The sequence below is a fragment of the Amblyomma mixtum genome, chromosome 1 (assembly GCF_055824585.1).
Source record: "Amblyomma mixtum isolate Tamu chromosome 1, ASM5582458v1, whole genome shotgun sequence".
In the NCBI taxonomy this organism is placed as follows: Eukaryota; Metazoa; Arthropoda; class Arachnida; order Ixodida; family Ixodidae; genus Amblyomma; species Amblyomma mixtum.
Window position 1 is genome coordinate 274,999,684 of NC_143012.1, and position 25,907 is coordinate 275,025,590.

General features: G+C 48.7%; 1 protein-coding gene across 5 annotated transcripts in view; it reads right to left on the reverse strand.

Moving 5' to 3' along the window:
- Nucleotides 1–25,907, reverse strand: part of LOC149371752 (glutamate receptor 1-like) — a 173,862-nt gene that overhangs the window by 114,263 nt on the left and 33,692 nt on the right. For 4 of the 5 annotated variants that reach the window (XM_089566037.1, XM_089566040.1, XM_089566038.1 and 1 more), the window contains exon 2: nt 608–682. The exons of the other annotated variant lie outside the window; for it this stretch is intronic. In XM_089566037.1, coding sequence (XP_089422163.1) covers nt 608–682 — 75 coding nt within the window. The remainder of the gene's footprint in view (nt 1–607; nt 683–25,907) is intronic. 5 annotated transcript variants of the gene reach the window in all.

Here is a 25,907-nt window from a genome sequence, read left to right on the forward strand (position 1 = left end):
TTTTTGTACGACCCCTCTTCTCTTTTTGTTATTTTAGGCACACGTTGTTCTTTTGTGAAGGTAGCGAAATACGTGACTCACACCAGAGTTTTCTAAAGTGGTCGAGTTTCTGCTTGAAGCGAAGTGGGTAGCCTACTCTCGCTCGCAGAAGGCGTAATAAAAAATACGTGACACTGCAGTAAAAACTGCAACGCTCAGTGATCACATACAAGAAAACACACGGTTGGGGACATGTACTACATGGGTAGCAACAAACATGCATTCTTAATATGAAATGCGGACTACTTGAGGACAAACGTCAAGACAGACAATAATAAAAGAAAGCAGCAGGAGCAGGGGGCAAAACACGGTTTCGCGAAACTGCAGATGCAGAGAAGGCAGAAGCAAATGAAACAAGGATCTTTAGCATTCGGGGAAAAAAGTCATTCTCACAGCCGCCATACCATTCCATCGACTTTACTCACTACAACGCTTCGCCGAACTTGCACAACGGCGTCGAGGCCGTAACTAAGTGGTCGGGTGCAGGAGCTGTCTACGAAAATCAGGAGACGAAAATAAAAAATGCGACGCTACGGAAACGGAGAAGGCACTTTGTACGAAAGCCTACCTATGTACAAGTTACTGTTGGATCTGCCTCCTGAGTACCTTCCGGATCCTCTGTGCTTGAGAGAGTCTGCCGAGCCTGAAAAGATTTGTGGAGGTCACTGTTCCGTGTCCTGAATTGGGACCACCACTTTTTACGCGTGCACAGTGCATCATCCACAGCCTGCGCAGGACGCTGTATGCACTGCTTCTTCGTTGAAAACAAGAGCGCGATGGATTTGCAGCCGCTATTCGAACCATGTATGTTTTCGCTAAGTCTGAGAATTATTTCGCTATTAGCCACGTGCTAAAGGAATACTACGACTGCTACGGAGCGACTTTCTTGTTTGGCACGCTCTTGACCAGTCTGAGTCCCGTGAAAGTCATAGATGCACCCATTAAGAAAAGGAGAGCGGGAAGGCCAGCCGAATTTCTCGCACCTCCTGAGACCGTTAATGCGAATATATCGAGAACTATACCAGGAGGCCATTCGCCACCACACTGTTTTGACTTTACGTAAACTCTCACAATTGTGCACATTCAATTGTGGGCGCCCGATAAATGTTCGTTTGTACCAATCATCGGCTCAGAATCCACCTTATGCATTTTGTTAAAGCCACAGTCGCAATGAGCAGTAAAAGCAAATTTATTTGAAAAACCTCACTTTTTTAAAAAAGCCAAAATCCGTATTTGTGTGTTGTATCACCTTCAGGCATAACATCACGCTCTAGTGTTGCATCTCTTCTCTTAACGCTCTATGGAGCTAACGCAACACGTTGTGTATGACTAGCATGTGAGAAAACTGGGTTTCGGGTTTGACGGTCTCCGTCAACTGTGATATGACAACGCAGGGTTGTCATATAATGTTGGTCAGAATTTAGTGCGAAATGACTGGTTCACGAGGTCAAACCGGCTCACCGGTTTGTGTGAAGCTTGGCCATGAGGGTGCCTTTGGTCGAACCATTAATAAACAAACAAGTAAATAAATGTTGCCGCGAATGAGATTCAAACGCGCGGTGACGCAAACAGAACACCTTCGCTGGCTACTGTGCGCTGTCACCGCAACCGAACATTATCTTCAACACATTCTCGGGATGTGCACTGCACATATTCTTCATCAGCAAATACTTCTATTCGTACTTTAAGCTATGTGGTGGCAGTGACAAAGAGATGCGCGCTGCATGCGTTGGCGTGGTCAACATTGTGGCAAAAACACGGCAATAGAGCAATACGCGTTAGCGTTGACAACATTGCTGTAGAAACGTGGTACTGGAGCATAGGCCGCCGGCGTACATTGGATAAATTGGCAATGGCGACGAAATTGAAGGAGCATAACTGCTCCCCGGGTCAGTCGACAACTCAATCCCACTTTCGGGTACGTAGCAGTGGTTTCGCCCACCTGGAAAAATCCTGCTTTCACGCAATATTTCGTGCTTAGCAACTCTAAATAGCCAGCCAATTATTTTTTTTTGCTCTCCAAGGGTAAAAACTAACTTACGTCATTCAAAACATGACTGAAATGACTTAGTCCAACCTTACTTTTCTCATAATCAGACTCTAGCTTTCATATTACTGTACGAAATAAAGGAGGATCTATGAAATATTGAGAACATAGCTCATGGGCGCACCTCTTTCAAGTTGACGGCTTAAAACGGAACGGTAATCAAAAATGCATCACAGTAAGGTTGCGCTTGTCCCACTGAATTCTCCCAGCCCATCCAGGTGATGTTAAGACAGCTTTAGAGAGAAGTAGCTCGCCTAGAAATCACTAATTTCTTTCAACTTTTTGAATACTTGGCCACGTCAAGGCAACACACGAGGCTTATCGTGATCTTGGATGCTTTATATATATAATACGCTTGTGTAGCCCAAGGTGCCTAAATAGCCTATGGTGGAGCCCGCAAAGCAGTCGTTTCTGACACATCATAAAGTGAAAAACGCTGTCGGAGGCGCACACAGAAGAACAAAAAACAAAAAAACAAAACGAACACTGCGTGTGTCACAGATTGCGCTGTTTGCTTCATGATGCTTCATAACCAACTAGCCCTCCAAACCTTCTTAAAGGTTCTGCAGACGGCAAGCATGATACATTGATAAGAGTAACGAAGGTGCTTCTCTGGCTTTCTAAATCTTATTCTGAAGCCCATAAACAACATTCTTTTCGCAGCGATGGCACATATAGGTATATATAAGACCATGCTCTATCACTCCAACTTTCTTCATTTGAGCTAACAGGCCCGCTGCGATTGTGCTGACGCCGCTCGTTTGGAACGATTGGGGCACAAGTACCGCCTAAATTGGCCCCGAACAAAAGAATGCGAAGAAAGGCTTTCAGTGGCGCAGTTCAGAAGAGAAGATCTAGAAAAAATTAAAGAAAAGGAAAGGTAATAAGAAAGCCACCCCGGAGAACTGGGACTGGTTAAAGTGCACTTCGTGTCGTGGTCATTTCGGCGAGCGCTTTACGTGGAAAGCGTCTTAAGGGAGCATTCGTCATCTGTTTTCTCATTTAAGTGCACTGTTCGGCGTGGTCATTCCATGCGACGCAAAAAAAAAAAAGAGCTCCAGGAAACTGACGCCGCTCTGGCTATGTTTTATTGTTCTCTGTGTTCGCAATGCTGTCGTTGCTCTCTCGAACAGCGTCAGAGTAGAGCTTTATCATGTGGCGTACGTTGACCGTTTTGTGACACCAAATCTTTCTTCCTCACTAAACATCCTTTCCTTCTGGTACCTACATTGATAGAAACGACTGAACTTCGTCGAATGAAACCCTTAAAGTTAGAGCGCGAAGCTCTCTTTGTCAAATGAATCGAGGTGTAGGGCCTCCCATCGACGAAAATTGAGGGGTGCTTTTTAAAGGTTCTTGAGTAATGGGTCGTACGTATGTGCGGCATGAATGTGCGCATTGTAGTGAACTTAAAAGCACATGCTGTGTTGACCCTATACTTCTTTTGTTTCCATTTATTGCTCGTCGATGTTTGCTCTTCTTTTTTCTGCAGTCACATACTGTGTATTGTCAGCGGTAGAGTCGTGCTCTGTGCTGCTCAATGGGGGCTTCTGAAATGTGTCCGTTTTGCTTAAAGGCATCCTATGTGCGCATTGTACTCCGCAGGTCACGTGGTGCACACATTACGGTTGCAATACGGGCTTTATTTATTACTACATCAGTGTACGTGCATTGGGAAGACGTTGATGGTTCTGCTACATACGCCACGCTATACATAGGCGCGGCAATGAGCGCTCGCGCTATAAACACTATCCGCTAAATAGTACTTTCAACGCACGTTTGCTTTCGTGTCTTTTGGCCTACCGCCATCCAACAATGTCCCGAATCAGGAGCATGGGAGCGTTTCATCCGCCGAGATCGTGTGCCAGTTTTTTCTGATCGCCACAGTCCGGCCCAACACCAGATTTACCTGAAATCGAAGCCAACAAGCCTTTCTGCACTTCAACAAAATGACGCCCAGCGGAAAGTCTAATTAGTAAGGACATGACAGTATCTATGTATCCACATCAATGACCGGCGTTAGTGGTTTGTCTTCGCCTAAAAGTTACACTGGTCTGGTAGTGTTATGTGTTAATCAGCGCCAATAGCCGGCTAGTGCAATGCGTATTAGACTTTTTAATGGAATATGGTGTTCACCCGTCTAACTGCTCCCTGTGCTTTGCGTAACTTGGACACTTGGATCTCGTATGCAGCTGCCCCACAGCAGGCTCACGTAGGTAAAATCAGACCGGTATATCTGAACACGTGTTTTTGTCTGTGCAGTTTCTTTGAGCAACGTCTGCTTCCTCTTAAAGCATACCGACAGTAAAAACTTCAACAGTTTTAGCTTTAAGTTTAGGCTTCCAGCACGCGCGCTCGCACGAACACGCGCGCGCACACACACACACACACACACGCACAAACGCACAAACGCACGCATACACACACACACGTAGCACGCACGCAGTATTACTCTCTCTCAACAAGGAAAAAGAAAAACACTGGCGCAGTACACTAGACCTGCGCAATTTAGTGTTCGTTCTGTCTGTTTCTAGCCCTTTGTCCTAGTCTATTGCACTAGTCTTCGTAATCAAACGCGGACCTGCTTTAACATCCTGGCGTTCAGGCCTAATGTTCCGGGATTCTTCTGGCTCTGACCTCACCTCCTTCATCTACCTCCACATACCTCAAAAAGTGGCTGCAATATTTTTCTTTTCGGACAGTGCATACTTAACGGTATTCGCGTACTGCCTGCTGACATTTAGTAACGAGATAATTACTGATTATCATCCACGAAAGCGCAGCCATACGGCAACAAAGAAAAGTTCTACAGCTACCGCAAAGAAAAATTCGTCCTGGTGAGGAGTTCGAGGACGGGACAACCGCAAAGCCGCTCTGCCAACTGCGCTAATCTGGACGGCTAATGTTTAGGGGGGTCCGCTAACGTGGAATATATTTGTAGTAATATGGGAATATCAGATTAGCATCCACTCAAGCCCGGACAAAGAAAAGCTATGTAGCTTCCACGGAAACTTACTAGTTGCAGGAAAATTGGTCCTGGTCCGGGCTTCGAACTCAGGACCACCATCAGTAGGGGGAAGTCGCTATATCGCTGATCAGGACGCTATATCGCTGACCAGGACGACTAGCAGATGGTTGTGCGAGAGGGAATTGATCAATAATTCGAAGTGGGAACGGTGTTAGTCCTACGTTATTAGTCAAATCGCCCAAAAGAGTAGGAGATTTTTAATAAGTGAGCAATACCTAGCCGTCATGGTTTTGTTTTTACCGCCATCTGTTTTATTTTCTGGCTTGATGTAAAAAGTGCGCGGAGTTTTCGCAGTCATCTCCTGCACACATCAAAGGAATGCGTTTCCTCTTATCCCCCTTTTTTTTGTCTTTTCTTGCTTCTCCTAATTATGATTGTTTCCAGCCCAGCTTCCTCGGTTGTCCATTTTAATTGTGGGGCAACTGTGGAACATTATAGGAGATTTCTATCAATATATCGAATGGAATCTTTGAATGCGTAGCGAAATCTTGGTTTTAAAGACTTTCCTTTGCTCGCCTCGAATAGTTAATACTCTCACAGAAAACAAATGCGCTGCGTTTTTGACAATAAATAGCACAAAACGGCATGCACTCCGAGGGCGCATCTGCTGATATATTGACTGTTATAGTGTAGTCCGAGGATATGCGAAAAATCTGCGTTCATCAACAACTTGCTGTTGAAAAATAAGCTTGTTCAGATTTTATAGGCATGCGAATGATATTAAATGTAAGAACCGCCATTTTGAGTAAACTACTGCGCGTTTTTTTTTTTTAGTTTCAATGAGAAAGCTCACTCTCTCTTTTTCTTGCTCATGGACGGTGTTCATCGCGCCATAAAGAACGCCGAAAACGTGGACAGCATACAGGGCCTTAGAAGGGACACAAAGCAAGCAAACCAAATAAAGAGGAGCAAACGAAAAATATAGAGGAACGGATAGAACTGCTGGTGTGAGGCGCGCTCCGTACATTCTACCCTTCCGGGGCCAGAAATAATCGCCAGCCGTGAAGCCCGATTCGCAAGAAACACATTTTCTCGCGCACTCGCATCCAGGGCCCTTGGCAACGTATGTACATAGCGGCCGCTCAAAGCCGAGGAGGAGGTGGCGGCGGCCTAGAAAAGTGGCATCCCCAGAAGCTCTTTCCAACTCCCCTCCTCAAATACACCTCAGCTTTCATGTCGCTGTGGGTAGCTCTCAGTTCTGCGACGTTTGTATTGGTCTCATGCACGCATGGTATTTCTTTTTTGTCGTTGTTGTCCTGGTCGTTTAGCTTGTAGCGAGAGCCGGCTAGCACTGCCGCTTGGCCCGATCAGACACTTTAGCGTGGGCGGGACGGGCCAGGCCCAGCTCTGGCCATGTCCTTCATATCGATTTTTCCATTGGACGCGCGCGAACAGCAACAGAAGATGCAGTGAGAAAAAGAGTAAGTGCCGGGGCCAGGAGGCTAGCATCTGCTGAGCAAATAAAAAATAATGATCATAAAACGGTGGGAGATATGACTTTGGCCGGCCGAGACGACGCACAGACGCTCGCTCGTTCGCTGGTGGGGCTTGCGTCAGCGAGAGCGAAGCGGCGATAGAGACGGTCTTATCGGTGTCCCGACCGGCTGCCGCGCTTTGTTCGGCGGCTCCACATTATTTTGCGAGCTGAGCAACTCCTTCCCCCTCTCCTTTCCCTCTTTCACTGCATCCAACGTTTGCGCCGGATCGTCCGGCGGAAGTGAAATCCCGGAAGAATTCAGTGTTTGAGGAAGCTCTCTGTAGTGATCCGCTCTTGCTTGTTTGTGTCTTTATTGCTTCATCCTCCAGTGTGGGTTTAAAAAGCAGAGAAAGTTTAAAAACAATCTGCCGATGCAGGCGTTTTATAAGAGCGGTATTCTTACTTTAACGTGATAGTGTTAAGAGCCACGTGTCGCAGTAAATCCGGTGTCGTCGTCGGCGGCGTTGACCGTAAGCGAAAAATCCCAAAAGCATTAATAAATAAAGCCGAGTAGGAAATTAGTTGAGTTAGGGAATCGAATCAGTGCCTCCGGAGTGCGAGACGAGCAGGCTAACCACTCCGCCACGCCAGCTTTTTTTTTCTTTCGTGCTATTTATTCTACATAGTTATGTACAGAAAGGATCGGTGGTTTGGAATGAACAAAGGCGCGTCTAGTGAACACGGTGTTGTCTTAGAAGGGTGCTTTAGACATGTACTATGGTGTATATTAGTAATTATAAACATGGAAGTTACAGAAGTCGCAGTTAAGCGAGTAGCAAAGAACGTTTCCGCTACTTTTCCTCTTCGCTTGGTGCACACGTAGCGCCATCAGGGGGCGCCCACTAAATCCACTCCCTCCTCCTCCTCGCAATGCACACCACTGCCCCAACAGGTAGCGCGCGACGGCAGCGCCACCCGCTCGTCTCGCTCGGGCGCAGTGGGGCCGTACGGGGACGCAGGAATCACGCGGTGACCGGCGAACAACGCAGCGCACATCCAAGGCGCGTTCACCGCGAAGCTTGCGGCTAGCCGCCTGTTCGTTCGGCTCGGAAGCTATGCTGGCATTCGTGGCATCGGGTTTGTCGAGAGCGATGTGCCGATCAACTACGACTGCGACTCAAGTCCCGTGCGTTTCGGCAAGGCGCCTGGCAGCGCTTCTACGTGGTTTGCTGCTCCGCGCGTACGTTTCACCGCGCGTAGCATCAGCAGCATCACGTTCAAGCGGCGTTATTAATACCGGAAGGATTAGTCAATAAAAAACAATAGCAAGTTGGTCTAAGTAGGGAGTCGCATATATGGGCATTAATCCAATAACCCTATCGTGTCATAATCTTAAGGCGGAACTTAAGTGTCTGCTCCGAATTTTTTTTTTTTTCTGTTACCGAGTGCGAGAGACAAGACCACGAAAGACACACACAGGTCCCAGCCCTGCTCAATGCGCTTGTGAAGAGTGGTGCGAAGTTTTGCGAGCTTAAAAATGAACAAACTGCCTAAAAATGACTTACAGCGTCCTTTGTTTACCGTTCAAATGCTCGTAAGAGATATTTTGAAATTGTCCATCGCACCCCGTTAACTGAGCAGCAACATTTTTGGTCTTGTTGTGCTTAATTACTCCACAGAAACGAGGCCATACACTGCATGCAATTAAACTGTACTAAACAAACGCACCAAGACAACAAAACTTCCACCTACGCTTTGAGGATACACTGCGCAAACAAGGAAGATGGGCCTCTGGAAAGCATATTGCTCATGCCTATGGCGTACACCCATTTCAAGCGAATGTCAAATATGTGCGTGAAATATTTATGTTTTCAGGGCTCGTTTCTGTTTGCAAACAAGGATGACAGACCAAGAGTGTGAAGCGCGACAAGACAGGAATTCTGAATAACTTGTTCTCTCTCTTGTTTGCGAGAGCAAAGACACGGAGGTGAAAGCATTCCGCGCTTGCCGTGACCGAACTGACTACAGGATACTCTCCAGTTCTGGCGCTGTTTGTTGTCCGCTCTTCTCGAGATACTGGCATTGCATTGGTACCTTGAGTGAAAAGAATCGAAATTAATACAAAAATAACACAAACGAACTGCGGTGGAGAGCGCGGGCACAAGAAAACAGATCCGAAAAAGCCATTTCCATCTTCGCGTCCCGAGGTTCTTTCGATTCCACATTTTGAGCAGGTACCCCCCACCAGGACGTAGCGAAATAAGAAAGAGAGCGAAGAAAATAATGTTAAAAAAGCATAGCTGGCTACGTTTCTCTCAAACTGGTGCATTTTTTATGGCATCCTTGCCTCGAAATTCTGGTCTTTGCTTCTTACATTTTGTCGATGGAAGGAAAGATGCATTCTTCCTTCGCTTTCGAGGCCGAAGGATATATCGCCAAATCAAATAGTTACGATCTTTCGTTGAGCACCTTCGTTGCTTCTGAAGCAAACGGAATAGAAGTTAAAGAGGAAAAAACAGATATATAGGATGCGAGTGAGACACAGAAAGCGAAAGAGAGCAGTAAGAAAGAAGGAAGTGAGGTGAAGAATTTGTGGCAAGTAGGGTTTCCGTTTATTTCCGTTTATTTCCGTTTATTTTTCCGTTTATTTCCGAGCTGCCTCTTCCGCTCTCGTCTCTAACGGCTGACGGTTTGCGCGAAATTTCCCACCACCTTTATCGGTTGTTAGAGCCAGGGTAATTTTCTCCCCTGAATTTCATTCAGTGCGTTCATTTTTTTCTTTTCTAATTTCCATGCTAGGCTGAGATCATTGCTATCTTTCTCCAAAGGTTCATCTTTCGTTCTCTCTCTCTCTTTTCTTCGTTTAGTTTATCCCACAATTCTTTCTTCACGTCGATCTTCCGTCGTGAGCCAGCTGAACGTGTTTGTGCTGCGCGCGGTATGCGAACCTACGTACGAGGAGGGGTGCGTTCGTCGCTTCCAACACGTCCACAGGGATCGGGCACCGTTCTCTCATTTTCGGAATGACGCAATGCCGTGCTATTTTATTTCTTCGATTGCTGTCTTCACCGTTTCAGAACGAAAAGAACCACGAGAAGAGAGCAGTTTGTGACTTCATCTTCCTTCCTGCTTTTTCCCGGCTCTCTTTTTCCGACTTCAGGTACGCGTTCGTGTGTTTTCGTGGTTGGTGCTTGCGCGGGCAGCGAATGTCGGGGCAGAAAACAATAATCGGTGCTGCGAGGACACGCAGAGGGAATAAGGAGTCAGAGGAGGAAAATAAGTGGGGAGGGAGCTGCATACCCAGAATAAAGAGGCGCCGGAGCATCTCTCTTCCTCACTGCTTGCCTTCTTGCTTTAGTCCTCGCTTTTACCTTTAAGCCTTATATCGTCCCGCGCTCCTCTTCTTTCCCACTGCTGTCCCATCCGTTTCTTCAACCCTATTTGCTCGCAGCGAACTCCTTTTGTCTCCGGCAGTTTTATCAACTTCCATTTTTGAGTCAGGCTTCAATTCCTTGGGGCGAAGTGAGAAGAAAGAAATAACGGAACAGACAGAAATAGATGGTTCAAAGTGCGATGCGATGGAAAGAAAGTTGAACTGGTGCGAGTGTTTGTATGGAGTGCCTTCGTCATTTGCTCTTCTTCGTCCCTTCGCACCCGGAGCGCACTCCATCCTACAGATGATTCCTTCTTCCTTTTTGTTCGCGGGCGTGGTACACCGCGGTGTAAAATTGCGTACACAGCTTTCCGTTCCTCCTGCTCCGCACTCACTCTCCTCTCGTGGCTTCCCGCTGGAGCACACCACATTTCCTTGCCCTGACGTCACTGCGCTAGCGGACGGGTGAGTAACCGTCGTGGATTTTTCTCGCTCCGCGCCTCTCTGCATGACTGCCTCCTTTTTCCTCGGGTTCCTTCATTTCGCTCTTTCCTATCACCGATCATTTCTTCTTCAAACTATCTTACTCTCTCCTCCCCTCTTCCTTCCCCTACTTCTTTTGGGAGTTGTTCTCACTTTCCCTCGATCTCCCGTTCACATTTACACCGCGCTGATCGGTGGGAAGGGAGCCGGAGGAACACCTCTTGCACGTTCCTATTCAAACCCTTTTTTTGTCGATCCCCGCATGGAATTTTCTTTTGCCTCTTACCTTTTTGGTTGGGAAGCTCTGTCCCAATTCCGAATCACGCCCAGGTGTGCATGCTGTGCGTGTGTATTTTTGGTATTGCGCCAGCACCGCCGCCTGCGACGTATTCCGAGAGCGGAACGTTGCGCGATCTGCCTTCGGGCGAGAAGACAATGGAGCTTAGTTGTCTTCTCGGGCCCAGCGCGCACTGCCACGACGTCTCGCAAGGAAATGGCGTCTGAGGCGCCTTCTATTGTATCGCCACTGTCCCTCACTCGCCTTCCCGCCTTCGTCGCAGACGCGTAAGGCCCTCGGGGAAGGCGCTTTGGGGCGCCTCTGTTTCGAAGTCGTCCTGGCAGAAGGAAGAAAGGAAGGATTGCCACGCCGAAGGGCACGAAGCGAAAAAGAAGAGAAAAGTACTAAGACGAAGAACTGCCTTCTCTTTCTGTGGCTGCGGCGGGAAGCCAGCTTACGCGCCGCGGGCTGTTGGGAACCGTTCAGCAGCTTGCTTCTTCTATCTGCTGGGCAGAAATTCTCCCGCTTTCTTCGCCCGGCTGAATGCGGCGGTAATGAAAGAGTGGGGGCTACTTTTGTGCGTCGCCTAGCGGCTTTCTTGGTGGGCGCTGAACGAAGTGAAAGTGATTTGCGGCCTCTAATTACTTGAGTGCTTTTTCCTTCTATTATTGAGGGCGGGGTTTCGGTTCCTGTGCCTTCTTTCGTGCTGACAAGCGTTCTTATTTGTCAACGTGAGACAGAAAATCCGTGAATACAAAAGATATTCACTGAACCGTGTCTTGTTCACTGAAAGGAGGAAAAAATTTCATAGAAGTGGGCATGCATTCAGTAGGAGGTAGCCTTAGGAAATGTGCCATTTTTTTTGTTTCCTTTACGAATTTTCGCTTTTTGCTGAAGTCAGGATGTTGCAAGTAACGAAAGGCTGAATTGAATACAGCAATTCAGCTTGTACAGCCTTAATCACAAGAGCATGAGTCGAATGTTGCCCTCAGCATTTTTGAAACCGCCATCGCGTCTTCATGGCTTGCGCAATAGCAACCGTTGTGCATATCCGCCTACTGGGCTCACACACAATTCGTAACGTTGCCTGCTGGCGCGTCTCGTGGCTTTCACTGACTGCTTCAGGAACCTATGTCGGACAGATTTTTTATGACCAATCGCATAGGCATGTATCCATTGCAGGCGCTCCTGCATTCCGTGAGCGCCGTAAGAAAAGTTATCATATTTTGGTGATGCATAAAAGTGCATTAAAACGCGTATTGCAGTGTAATGCAGTGTGTTTCGGTTTCAAGTTTAATTCATTTTCCCTCTTCAGCAACAAAACCAGCTTCACGGGGGTGAAACTTCGCATAGCTCCCAGCGGCCACGATTACAGACGGTAGCGCCAATCCTTCCTTTAGTTATGTTCATAACGATTAGCGGCGCAGTTGCGGCGTATTAATCACCATGACAACGGGAAACATGCGGGCGCAGGGGGTATTCGCATAGCATCTGCTTCACACGCAGACACCAGTCTCAAATGGGGCCTGCTGGGTGAGGTATGTGGATGTATCGTTGTCCGCCTGCCATGTGCACGGCCGCGCACTAAGCTTTACTTGGGATTTCGTGCCCCTTCTTTGTTGTAGCGTGTTAAAATTAAACACACACACACACGCACACACATGCACGCACGCACACGCACGCACACACACGCACGCACAGACACGCACAGACACGCGCGCGCACGCACGCACGCACGCACGCACGCACGCACACACACACACACACACACACACACACACACACACACACACACACACACACACACACACACACACACACACACACACACACACACACACACACACACAAACGCATGCACGCACTTCCCGTTACTTTCAGTTTAAGTGAGATTTCTTAAAATACACCATATGTATATGTTACACCATTCCATACTATACAAATAGTGCGTGTCGGCGCAACAGAGGTGTAAAGTTTATTTCAAACGGTGTAGGTGACATTTACAGTATTTCATTTCGCCCATGGAGCACGCATTACATGTGCGATAATTCCGTGCATACTTCCCACGCAATACAGAAGGATCATCCTGTCCACAGTTAGTGCACGCAATTTAATGCATCCACGATGTACCTTACAATTATATGCAGTTGCAAAAAAATTATTTCGTATTTATGTAAACGCGCGAAAGCAAACCGCTATCACGCGATGGCCTTCACTGTCCGTGCTAATATATGAGACAACAATAAAATTGAGTTGCATAATCAGTTCCAACGATGTGCCGACTCTTTTGCGGACCAAACATAATGGACGCTTCATGAACAGCAGTGACTAAATCATAGTTCATGATCCACGGCTCTCAAATGAGCGGTGGCTCCCGAGAAAGCGAGCACAGGTAGTGGTTCCCGTCGTATCCGTGCTGGTCTCGCTGCACTCTTCACAATTTCGAACGTCACGAGCATAAAACCGAACACCAGCATAGTTGTCGCAGCACCAACATCACTAACACATGACGGAACACGGCGCCAAAGTGCTCGTGACAGGCGCCGCAATCCAGGCGACAGCGCCCGAGGTAACGCGACTGACGGATCTCTCGAAACATGCAAACAAAATATGCGCGACGGTTGGAACGGCCACGCCGGTTAGAAATTCAAAAGTGTTAGAAAGAGAACCTTCTGGCGGTTAGATATTGTTCTTTACTACAGACGCTAGCGCCGATTCCTCCATCAGTTATGTTCATAGTGGTAGGCGGACCATTTACGGCTGCAGCGGAGGTATCTCCAATTAGCCGGTACGGAAGTTGCGCTTTCATATACCCCTGCCAGCGTGATGTCGCGGAAATAACTGTGCTCATAGCTCAATTTCTGCAGAAAGTGTTAATTTTGGGAGCAGTTCGCGGTGCTCTGAGGAAGAGTTATGAACTTGTGCAGAATATTTTGCTCAGAATAGCCGCACATTTAACGCCATTTATGCAAAAGCTCGTTCAGTCACCCGCTTATTCTAGTTAATTTGCTCGTGCGCTTACTCCTCGCTGGCGACTTACACCGACCGTTATGAGACAAGGAATAATACCCTCTAGCTATTTTGTTCCACACTGCAACCAGAGTGCGCAGTTTGCGTTTGGTATTAGCTTTACAAAAGTCACCTGATGCCCAGAGTGAATCAGCGAATAGCAAAAATGAAAGAGGCTTAAGCGAGGAGCCAAGCAAAAAGGTCTGAGAAAAAAGCCGTTTCTTAATATGGCCAGAATGTCCACAAAACGCAGTTTACTATTCGATGCTGCTTACTTCATTCTTACAAAGCGTGTCTTGCTTGTGGTAAAACTGCTCCATCCAACAGCGCCAGTGTTTCGCAAAGTAGGGCCGTCAGCTACTCTGCGACGTTTGAAAGCCACAATTTATTGTTGGGTATTTCTGCAGAAAATAACAGGCCATGCAAATGAGTGCAAACGATTGGAGAGCATTGATCATAATGTGCGCAATAAGTCAAAATCACCAGACGCGGTGATTCACGATGAAGATTGAAGACCGCTTTAAAAAATTCGCATAAGACTGCATCGTGTGTGCGTTCTCCCAAAACAGATTTTCCCAAATAGATATTCATGCCTATGTTGGATGACATCTTTGGCGCTGTGAGAAGGCCTTTGCGACCGACGGCTGACGCGGGCTAGAAGTGGTCTCGAGCGACGAACTGTTCAGCCTTTAACCGCTTGCCTCGCGTTGAGGGATAAAATAGCATGTCGCCAAAGAGGGACAGCCCGACGCGGCTAGCCTAATGAGGCAAACGACGGAAATGTTTCCAGCATTGGCCTGTCAGCTCGGTTAGGTTAGGTTAGGGTCCCTCCATTTCCGGCTACACGGACGCGAAATCAGTGCACGAGTTCTTCGACTACCAGATTGCGCCGGGTTCCTCAATTCGGCATGGTGCTAGGGAAAGTCCTGGCTTTAGCACTTGTCGAGAGCGCGGCGCAATAGAGACGCTCCCAGCATGCCTTGCAGTCGATGTCTGACTTCGAGGGCCTTTCCCGCACCGAGTTCTTGCCGCCTAAGCACGAGTGTCGGATGCTGTGGTAGCTCGCGTTGCGCACCCAGAACTCTGAGAGAACCTCCTCGAGTACGTACGCGCAATGAAGGAGCTGTGTAAGAGAGCAGGTCCTACGACAACCGACGAATATCAGGTCGAACATGTGATCAGGCAGTACCATTCACGCTTCAAGCCGTATTTCGGGGCCGTGGCTTTGGAAATGTCGAAGCACAGGAGACCAAAACATTTATTCGCCGAACTGTGCTAGAAGCCACCCCTAAGCCAGCCGAGTCACTAGAGCCCCGTTGCGCCGGTGCCGGAGTAAAAGGCTCTGCGCCGCGAGCACGAGGAACATATATAAAGAACATCGAAAGGCAAGCGGAAGGCCCCGCTCTTGCTCGCACTCTTGGCCCTTTTGCGTGCGAGCAGCGGGCGACCGCTCGGAAGACGTCTTCAACCGCTTCGTGGAACGCGGGATGCCCCATCTGCGTGGCACGTGAACAACCGGCTTTGCTGGACCTGCAACCAGGCCGGTCACATGTCACGCGAGTGTCAAGAGAGACATGCGCAGGGAAACGAGGAACGCGGCTGCGCAGCACGGGTCGGTGGTAGTCGATAGAGGTGTGCTTCGCGGAGGCCACGGCACTAGTCAGGAAGGGAACTCCCGCGCCGGAGGCGGAGAGGTCTTTGTTTCCCTCGCCTGTGGAGAACAAGGAGTTGCTTCGTGCTGAGGCTGATTTATGCTAGCAGGTCACTGCTACTCCGCGCTCGTGGGAACTGGCTCATTCTCTGTCACTGGTCAGTGACGATGTGCATAGGGCATGCCGGAGATGTCAGGCCATGTCAGGCCGGCCGAAACTCCTTTGAGCTTAGTACCTGGGACGGCAAAGGCAGAAGGAGCTCGACCGCAGAAAGCGGAGATGTCGCTTCGTCTACCTGCCCGGCATATATGTACCACGCATTTTGGGAAGGGATGCCCAATGCCTTCTCGAGCGAGGGCTTTGTGCTCAACACGGGGGAGAGTGGCTATCGCTGCAGCCCTGTCACCCCCCTCGTTCTCTTTGACAGCGCACCCCTAACTGAGTGTCCAGCACAAAGGGTGAGCTTCCAGGCTTGCGTGCCAAAGGCGCCCCGACCCAACCCCAAACCCTGGTACGCTGACAGACGAGTAGCCCCTTAGAAGGAGTGATTGCTTCCTTCTCAAGACCCAGTAGGCAGCGTCGAAGGGTTGCGGAAGTTTTGCTCCATTTTTCGGATTGCTTCACTGAGAAACCTGGTAGAACCGGTGCGCTTCAGGACGAGATTAAAACGGGTGATGTGCTCCTTTCAGGTCCAACCAGACACCGTTCAGTGCTTATAAGAGACAGCTTCTCGACTGCGCCCTTAACGAGATGACTGATACCAGCGCGCTGAGACCCTTGGTTCTCACCAGTGCTTCTTCTGCCAAAGAAAAACGGATCGGTCTGGTTGTGTGTTGATTATCCAAAGCTCACTCACCGATGCCTACGGTTGCGTAACCTTTCCAGTCGATTGAGTGAGACTGTGATGTACGCGTTAAGGAACGCAAGGTTCTTCGTGGACCTGTATGCAAGCAGATGGTACCTGCTGACTCAGGTTCCGTGAGGTGACATCAAGAAAACAGCATTCACCTGTCACCGCGGGGTCTTCGAATATACTCGACTGCCGTTCGGTTTGTCTAATGCCCCGGGGACGTTGACGCGACTGATGGACATCGTGCTGTGCGATGCAAGGTTCACCTAGGCCATTGCGTACCTCGACGACTTAGTGATATCCTCACAGTCGTTAGGACCTGAATTCCGTTCTAACGATCAACGAAAAGAACGTGCATCTGGTATCGAATATAGTGAACCGCTTATGGTTTTGAATTTCATGACGGCACTTTGAGACCGAACAATGAGAAACTGCAGGTTATTCTGAACTATCCGGAGAATCAGGAGTGTTCCGGAGCAGAAACGCCGTCTGCTGGGAGTTCCCAGAGAATCCGACACGGGACCACTGGTGAAGCGGTCAACCCCCTGTGCCCGGTCGCACAGGGGGCCGAGGTTCCCCCGGAGCGAGCCGAGAACCCCGAGTAAGTGCTGCGGGCCTGCCTGGTGCTGCCCATGGAGAAGCAGGACCGGGCCACTGCTCAGCGCAGCGGCGACTGAGCTCACAAACGAGATTGAACCCCCCGGGATAACGCTGCTGCCGGGTAGGGGCCCGAAAGAGCAGCCCCTCGCGCCTGCTGCGCTCCTGCCGTGAGGCCGAACTGCCGGGCCTAGAGGCGGCAGCCATCAGCCGGCTACCTCCCATTGAAGCCTAGACATCGGCCTGATCCCACCCGGTCGATGCGGTTAGGGCGCAGCCCCTCCTCTTCTGATCAGGACTGGCCCAAAGAGGCAAGCGCCGACCACTCGGGCTTAAATGTCGACCTGGCCAAGGACCTTGCCGACCGGTGTTTGGTGGACCCCGGGAGGGGCATTTGAGGGGCGTGGGAGACTTGGGGCCCTCGTAGCGTAGACTACTCAATGAGAGCGCAACTCTCCCTTGACTGCCCCGTACCCACTCCTCCCTTTCCCGACAATGACCGGGAAAACCATTTACGACGGAGTGATTTCGAACACACTGTAAAATATGGTGTCAATCTCAGTGCAAAGGTAATTCAGCACGCTTCTCAGTATTTTAGATATGTCAGATCTTGTGTCTTTTTTTCTTTATTTTTACATAGATGGAAACGCCTGAAGACGAAGTTTCTTTAATGTAAAATAATCTGGATAACTTTCTTGAAACTCCATTCTTAATTTGGTAGTGTGTGCAAGATGAAAGTATTTCATCACTTTCGTAGTTCAGCAGGACCACTAACGAAAAGAACATCTTAATAATAGTTTCATTTTTATCACCGCACCCCACTGTTCAATCAGTGTCTCTTCGGAAGATCTCAGCTCTTTCTTAAAGTGCGACGTTTTACAACGTAACGAAAAAAAAAGGATGAAAAGACACACAACGTTCCCTTCAACATACGAGCCGCCGCGCGCAGACGGAATGACCAGAGAGAGCACTCGTGGGAGATTGCGTTGCTCAAAGCAGGGACGGGCACGTTGCGCCGGTGTTTCTGAGACACCGGCGCCACAAAAACCTGAGCTTGGCGAAGCCTCCGTCCAATATTGTTGCGGCGACGACCACAGCCAAACAGTAAGTGAACGACGCCGCTCAGCAACACCAGCTTCGAATGAGGAGCGAGAAAGAGCCTGCGCAGACCAACCGGACTGTCAGCACAGTGGCACCCGGGTAGCGGAACGTCGCCGACAGAAGGACCCCGCGCCTCAGCACCATGGGGCATATACGCACTGACGGAGCGTACCCAGGCGCGTGGCCCGAGAACGCGGAGCTCCCTCCCTCTTTCTCGTCCTCCTCCTATTGCTTCTGCTCATGGCTGGAGCTCGTAAATCCCCGGGTCGTAAACTCGGATCCCCGACGTCGTCCAACGACACGGGAACGTCCGCAGATGGGGCTCTTTCCTTATCTCGGGGTCTCGGCCGCCGGCTCGCACCCTGCTGTCCGCGAAGCTTTGAATGAAGGCTTAGCGCAAGCCTTAACGTCGCGCAAGGAGCGAAACCTCATTTGCGCGTTTGCGGCCGGCCCGCTGTGTACTTCATTACTAGATTTTCTTTTTTTTTTCACTGGTCTATACACTGCCAGCTAGTGCACGCGTTGCCTTTACGAGACGCCGCGGGCAGTAGCAAGGCATGCGTTTGCGTAGGCTTTGGGCTTGCAAGTATTGGGTCACGCACTTAGGCTGCGAGGTGAGCAAGATTCCACTCGACCGTACATATGGCACAGTATTAGTTTCCTTTCAAATTGGCACTCCTGGTGACCAGTCACCAGGGCTAGCATACGCCTGTAAATAACACCTACAGTGTGCTGGTAAGTCGGGCTTTGAACTTTCCGATGTTATGGGGCACGTTTCGTTCCTAAACGGTAGTTTGCACGCATTTTCTATCCCGCACAAATATGGGGAAACAGTGAAAACAGGAACACATTTCGAACGAATCGCATATAACAAACGCGGCTGCAGCGACAAAACCCATTTTAGGTCGGCAGTTGGTGAAATATATTGAAATCACATTTCGTTTGTTACCACCGTAATCTGCGATAAAAGCTGCTGAGGTTTTGGCCTCTGACTAGTAACCGCAGGAAATATGAAAATGTCAAGAAACGCATGCATAATGAATGATGAGTAAAACTAATAATACCAACTGTAATATTATCGCTAGTTATTACGGAGAAATAAAAATCTCAGTGTGTTTTAAATGCACGTTTTCTTGTTCACCTGGAGTACAACCGATATTCAACAAAATATGGTAACAAGATTCAATTATTTGTTTATTTGTTCGTGCACTTGTTGACAAAAATTAAATACAGAACGAACACATGCAATCTGGGACTTAATTGAGACCTGGCGAACTGGGAGAAACTGAAATCAATGATGCCCGAAAACTTTTTTCTAACGTAGCTCAACACTGTTCTCGCCAAAAAAACGAACAGTTTTTGGCTGTTTAGAATTGGAGGACATCCAGTTGGAAAAGCTACGTTCGGCTGTTCTGCGTGAAATTCACCTTGTTTTAACTACCCGCCAACCTGTCAACCAGCTTGCCTCTGGGCTTGCGGGCCTCTGGTAGCATGCGTGATGCAGCGGTGTAGTAAAATAAAATAAATTCAGAATTAATGTTCTTTCTCCCGAGAGATTTATAACACTGGGGACACCCTGTGAGCCGCCCTCGAGGGCTTCGAGTCAAACTCAGTAGCCTAGGAAATTTAGAAGGATAGAATGTCTACTGCAAGCATGCTTCCTTGACACGTGGTTGTGGCTGTGGCTTTCCACATTATTTTGTTACTTTTGAATGATGTTAAACGTGTGAAAATGAATGTAGTGAATTCCTTGCACTCAGTGGTGAAGGAGCGACATCCACTAAATGCTTTGAGTGCTGACTAGCAATTTTGAGAAGCACTCTTATCTTAAGACACAAGTGCCATTCACTGCATTTACAGTGCCCCGCAGTGCTTCTTCGAACTTTTCAGTTCCGCGAGCTGTAGCACCTACGTTCGTCTTCCCTTGATTCCTTCTTCACTTGCTCGCCACTTTGGCTAACTCTTTTCTTTCGCTGCGTGGGCTGGCGGTGTCACATTCGCATTCCCCTTCTCGCGATCGAAGGAGCGCGTTTCACAGCCGCAAAGTAGACCGTTCTCTCCGCGGCGAGACCGCTAAGAGCAGTGGCTGGTATGCTGTTGCAACCGGCTGGTGGCTTTTAATTAGAACACGGGACCCGCGGGACGATAAACGCGAGTCAAAAGCACAGCGAAGGGCTTCGCACATGGAGCCATGTACAAACCAACGATAGCGTGACGTGCCGCCGCAGATAAACGCGCTGGCGCCGGAGGCGGCGGGCGCTCTCCGGGCTCGCCTCCGCGACTTGCTCGCGCCCGTGGCTCGGGGAAGGCGAGGGAAGGGCAGACCCGGGTCCCGTGTTTCGCAGTCAGCGAGGAGCGTTATTAATTCCGAGCTCCACTCTTTCTTCCCCTCCATCTCTGTGTAAGGCGCGTAGAACAAGAGATTCGGGCACCGGACAGCGCGAGCTCATAAATAACCGCCGCATTTGGTAGCGTTTCTCTTCCAACCCCTCCTTTCTTCTTTCTGCTTCTTCCCTCTTTCCACGTGGTACCTCGCATGAAAAAGGAACAAGCAAACGCTGGCAACAAATGAGTGGAACTGCTCCTGCTCCTCCTCCGTCACCACCACGCTCACATTCCACCCCCCTCTCTTCGTCCGAAGAGCCCCCCCCCCCCCCTCGTCTTTTACGCAAGAACCCCCCCTCCCCACTGCGCTCTGCACAATTAAGGAGAGTGGACGATCAAGAAAAAGATTATCCTTGTACCACAAGGAGCCCGGATCAAACGCTGCTTACGCGCTTCGTGTGGCGCGGAATAAGGATGTGGCGTAGACTGGGGCGCCGAGATCAATTGAAAGGCCGCCTTTGAGGGCTCAGGATGAAAGAACGGGGCCCTCTCGATTATGTGCGTTGCATAGCCACGATGTTGTTTTTGTTCAGCTTTCTTGTCTGAAATCTGTGCTTTCTACACCGGGTAATCAGGGCCATTGCAGACAAAGCTATTGAGTGCGCCTGAGTGGCTCTGGCAGCTACCGGATGGGGGTCCCGGAAATATGAAAGACTATTTTTTAGTGAAACTACAAGAATGATCATGTGTGGCCCATACCTGCTTCTATCGCTCATTCAACTTGCGATTGTTCTTACTTCTGTCGCGTATTTTCTAATAATCGTAATAATAGTCCAACAGAACTGGTAGGGTAGCTATGGTTTCGAAAATAATAAGCGCACTCGCAAGAGAAACAGCGAAGCGGGAAAGGACAAGGAACAATCGGCTGTCCCTTGTACTTCTTCCATCCCGGCATTTGTCCTCTCAGTGCGCTGCACGAATTCCTGAATAACCAATGCCTTCATTGCATAAGTAGGCGAGGGTTAAACGGCAGGTGGAGCACAGCTGTTTTTATCAGGCACAAGTGAAGACTGCTCCGTTACTTAAGCACGTAATGAATTGAGGCTCAGTGTTAGAAGCTCAGTGAACGACGGTGTGTCACATCTAATCATCATCATCAACATCGCATGAATTTAGTTTAAAGGCTTCTCCGAATAACCTCTAGTTATTGTCCCAGTGTGTTTAAGGCAACCTCTCAAGGTTCAGAATGATTAGAAATCCTACAGCGTGATAACGGCTGATGTAATATTCCTCAGTTATTGCACAGTTCTACCGGGCTACTCCAGCATTTTTTTTTAAAGAGTGCTCCTCATTTCGTGTGCCTCTCCAGCACCACAAAAGGCATTTTCCTTTCCATCGTGTCCACCCTACTGCTCTAAGGACGATGGGTTACCATCTATTCGCTTCATACGTCCGAGATATGTCTATTTCCTTTTTAATTTCATCTAGAATGTATTTAACTGTTCTTCTTTTCTTTTACAGCACACTTACTATAAATAGAAACAGGAAGAAGAAAGAGCATTATCCTGCTGATTAAGAGGAGGACAGCAGTACACATAACAGAAGAAAAAATAGATTCTAAATTATTTTCATAACCTGTTGCAGTGCTCGCTTTCCTTAGAATTCTGTGATGTCCATTTTATGCTTTGAAAAGGCTAAACCAGTAAGTATACACATACCGCTACACACACACACTAAAGCCACACGCTGACACTACATTGCGTAGAAATGCTTCGCTTGTAATTAAAACACTGTAAGCCATATCACGGTATTACGCGAATGTTATCGAAGTTTCTGTTTTTCTTCATGATTACTAAAGAACCGCTCAGAAAATATATGAGATCATCACTGTGCCCATACGCATCTTGGCGTTCTTCGGCCCACATTGTTAAAGGTGCCGATGACCCCCAATAACATGGTACTCTAATCAATTACTTGTTTTTCAATGATCAAATCCGCCTATTTTATAGGAAAAGCATGGCAAAGTAGAGAACTTAGGGCAAACATTACCCACCAGAGGCTCCCTTCAAACTTTCGTACTCTGCGAGTGCTGACAACCATGATACTAGCAAGGCCACTGGCTGTACGTCGAAAATTGGTTCTGAAAAATAACGACGCTGATAGCGTGATCAAACAGCAAACTTGGGGATTTGAAATAATACATGCTGTAAAAAATGAAGGAACACCAACGCAAGAACGCAGCAACATCATAAAAATGTCAAATAAAGTAAGCAACATTGTCGTCGCCCTAAAAGGGTGACGCTATCAGAGCGTGCGATTTTTTGATTAAATGATTTTCATACACACATGCACACGCACGAGCAACATATTGAACTGCAAGAGCGCGAAACCACAGAGGGTCTCATGTTTGTTAGGCGAAGAAACAAAAAAAAAACATTGAGAAACTAGACCACACTCCCCTTGTTCTAATCTAAGTGCATCTTCAAAATGTAGGCCGATGAGCATGAACGGCGCTCATCATCATCGTCCTGCGTCCGCACTGTCCCTTTCCCTCGCAGCACCACCCTTGGGAAGGTCACTCGCAGGCCGCATGCGAATTTGAAGCTGTTAAGATCGCTGCGCAACGCATGAGAAATGCGGCAGCATATTCAGGAAGTCGCGCGTATTATTTTCTTTAAATAATACCTTCACCCCAAGCGCCGATACTAGTAAGAAAAAAGAAAGTATTGTAATGTACTCTAAGCGCAAACCCGATCTTCGTCAGCTTCCCCTTCTTTCTTCTTGCTCGCCATCGTCGGCGCTAGCTCCTGGGGCATCAAACCCCGACTCTCTTTCTTACAGTACAATTTTCACGTGAAGGATCTGCGAACAAAAAGGTCCTTCGAAAATTTTGGGCCATAATACAGACACCATTCGCTTATAGGAGGAAACCACCACAAAAAAGCAAACAAGCGCAGTGACACCGCAACAGTTAATGGAAGGAAAACGGAGTAGAATTCGGAAAACAGTCCCATAGATTGAAGAGACTGGGAAATTGGCTACGACGGTGTGCTGGCCCAAGCGAAGATAAATAGATATCAGTGAGAGGCACTGTTGCCCGTTTAGGATTCAACCCTGCTGGTGGTGGTAGGTGATGAAGAGGAGCCTCTTCGGCCTGTCTGCTTTATAATGTGATATGCTTTGTTGAGCGGTGGCAAGCAGTAACTGAAGATATTGTGGTCATATATCCGTGCATTTTGAACATTGTCTTTATACCATACACGTTTGTGGGTATTTAAGCCAGTCTTGATAAAAGTAGATGGCGCCGACCAAAAGAAAGGAGAAGGAAAGACGTTTCGGCTCCCCTAGCTGTTGTTCGTAATAAAGGGAAACGTTGTAGCCTCGCTTTTTAAATACGGCGCACGAAGGACCCCCAGCATTCCGTCAGACCCTTGACTTTAGGCCATTATTGAGTTTTCCCGCCAGACTTTACTCGATCTTGGTTCATATCTATGTTTTTGACTGTTCAGTTGACCCTCTGATGTACGTGCGTCAAAAGAACGGCTGCGCAAAAACTGCCGGCAGCATAACTGGAAGGTGATATGTTGTTAACAGGGTCACGTGGTGATAAACAGGACTTCTTGCAGGTGCTCTTTAGCTACGCTCCTCCGAGAAAGGGCGTGATGGGACCTTTGAGAACGCATCGACACTTCAGATACCAGTGTTCCTAAGTACGATGCGGAATTTATGCGTGTTACATCGTGTCCAAAGTACTAAGATAAACAAAACAGCTTTATGTCGTTAAAGTAAAAAGCGCAGACCGCAATTAGCCTCAGCCCTTAATGCGGTCGCGATGTCCTTTCCGGCAGTCTTTCGTCGAAGCAGCAGGGACGCGCCCATCAACAATTAGATGAGCTCCGTCAACAAAGCCCGGAGAGACGTCATTAGGTCATTTATTTAGCGAGCGCAACGGCCATTTTTGCCGGAATTCGGGGAGCGACGCATCGAGCCCAGGCCGAGGGAGCGCGCCGCGACAGATGCGTCGCATTGTCGGGAGCGGACCCCCGTTGGGGACGCATCTTCTCTGCTGCCGGTTTTGTCGCGGCCTCGTTCGTTCCTCCACTTGCATTTAAACGGACCGGCCACGACACAATGATGGAGCGCGTAAGTGTCCGCTGCCTAATGCTTCCGGACCTAATGGCAGAATAATGCAGCTTCAAAGGGGAGGTTGATGGGGAGCGGGGGGTCGTCCTCTCCACCAACGCACTGTGCCGCTTGCGCTCGTCTTCTCGCGTTCCGTCTTGCACTCCCTTTTCTTTCCCAGTGCGTTAACTTTCCTCGACCTCCCCGTCCTCAGCAAGGCTTCTTTCCTCACCAGGGATCGCTCGCTCTCTCCCGTCTCTACACAGCATTCTATTCTACGAAGAAAGGAAGGGAGAACGCGATGCAAGGATTTGCCTTTCAAAACGATTCTGTTCGATCGGCTTAACGACGAATAGCCTAAAGCGCCGATACTTTTAACGCCAAAGCGTTAAAGGCCCCGTTCGACAGAAAATCCGGTGTTGGCGTTGTCGGCGTTGCGAGCGAAAAATAACGGGCATAGCTCTCGCATTTGATTCGCACAGAGCAATCTAGTAGGCAGGTGGGGTCCACCTAGGCCTCGCGACCTTGTGGCGTCATCACAACGTGCCCACCGGATTGAGAGCAAACTGCCCACCGTGGCAGGTGTTAGTTAAATTAGTTATTGGTGGCTCGATAAGAGCAACCTGGGCCGCATAAGGCTCATCGCTGGAAGCACTCACCATCGCAGGGCAGTGGCGCACCGCTTAATCGCTGCACCACTACGCCAGGAGGGGTATGAGGACTCTTAGGGATCTACGAATGTTAAGTAGAGAATGACCATCTCAGGGATCTATAAATGTAAAGCAGAGAATGGCCTTCTTCTGCATATACGGGAATTAACCCGTTACGCTATCACCTCATGCCCGGGAGGTGTCCCATCTAATTTTTTGCTACTCTTTCGTAGAAGAAAAATGGTGAGGATTTATTATATTCTGGGCTTTATTACAGCTTTTATCTTTTCAATCCCTGTCGACCTTGATTAAAATTGGTAGTGTTTTGTCAACTGCTAAAAAAGAAAAACTGTAGCACAGAACTGATCCCGTTATCGACATCGTTAAGGTAATCAACGCAGTGATCTATAAGTCGAAGTACCAGCTCCACGAAGTCGGCGGAGCAGCTAACAATACAGTGTTTTCATGTGACGTCACATCAGTCGTTTCCTCCGGATGTGCACCATTGAGAGGTACTGAGGCTGGCTGCCTAGCTGCTATGCCATGCCCGTTCGTTCGCTCGCTACGCAGCTGCTATTACCCGCGGAATACGATGACGAATGCCGACGGGCATGAGATTCGCCGCTGTTACTTCGACGAGCTTGTGGGGCTTACGCGGGCTCGGTGCAAATCCAATGTGGAAAGGTGGGGCGACATGTACCCCTACACGCTATGCGCCGGGACGGACACGACTACCGATGCCGACTTGTTGCCAGGCACGGCGAAGGTTGATATCATCAGTCACCTGGTGCTATCAACCAGCTACGTTTCAAATCAGCAGATGAAGACATAGGCCGCCAGGGTGGCTCGGTGGTTATGGTGCTCGGCTGCTGAGCCGAAAAACAAGGGTTCGATCCCGGCCGCACCGTTCGACTTTCGATGCAGGCGAAATTCTAGA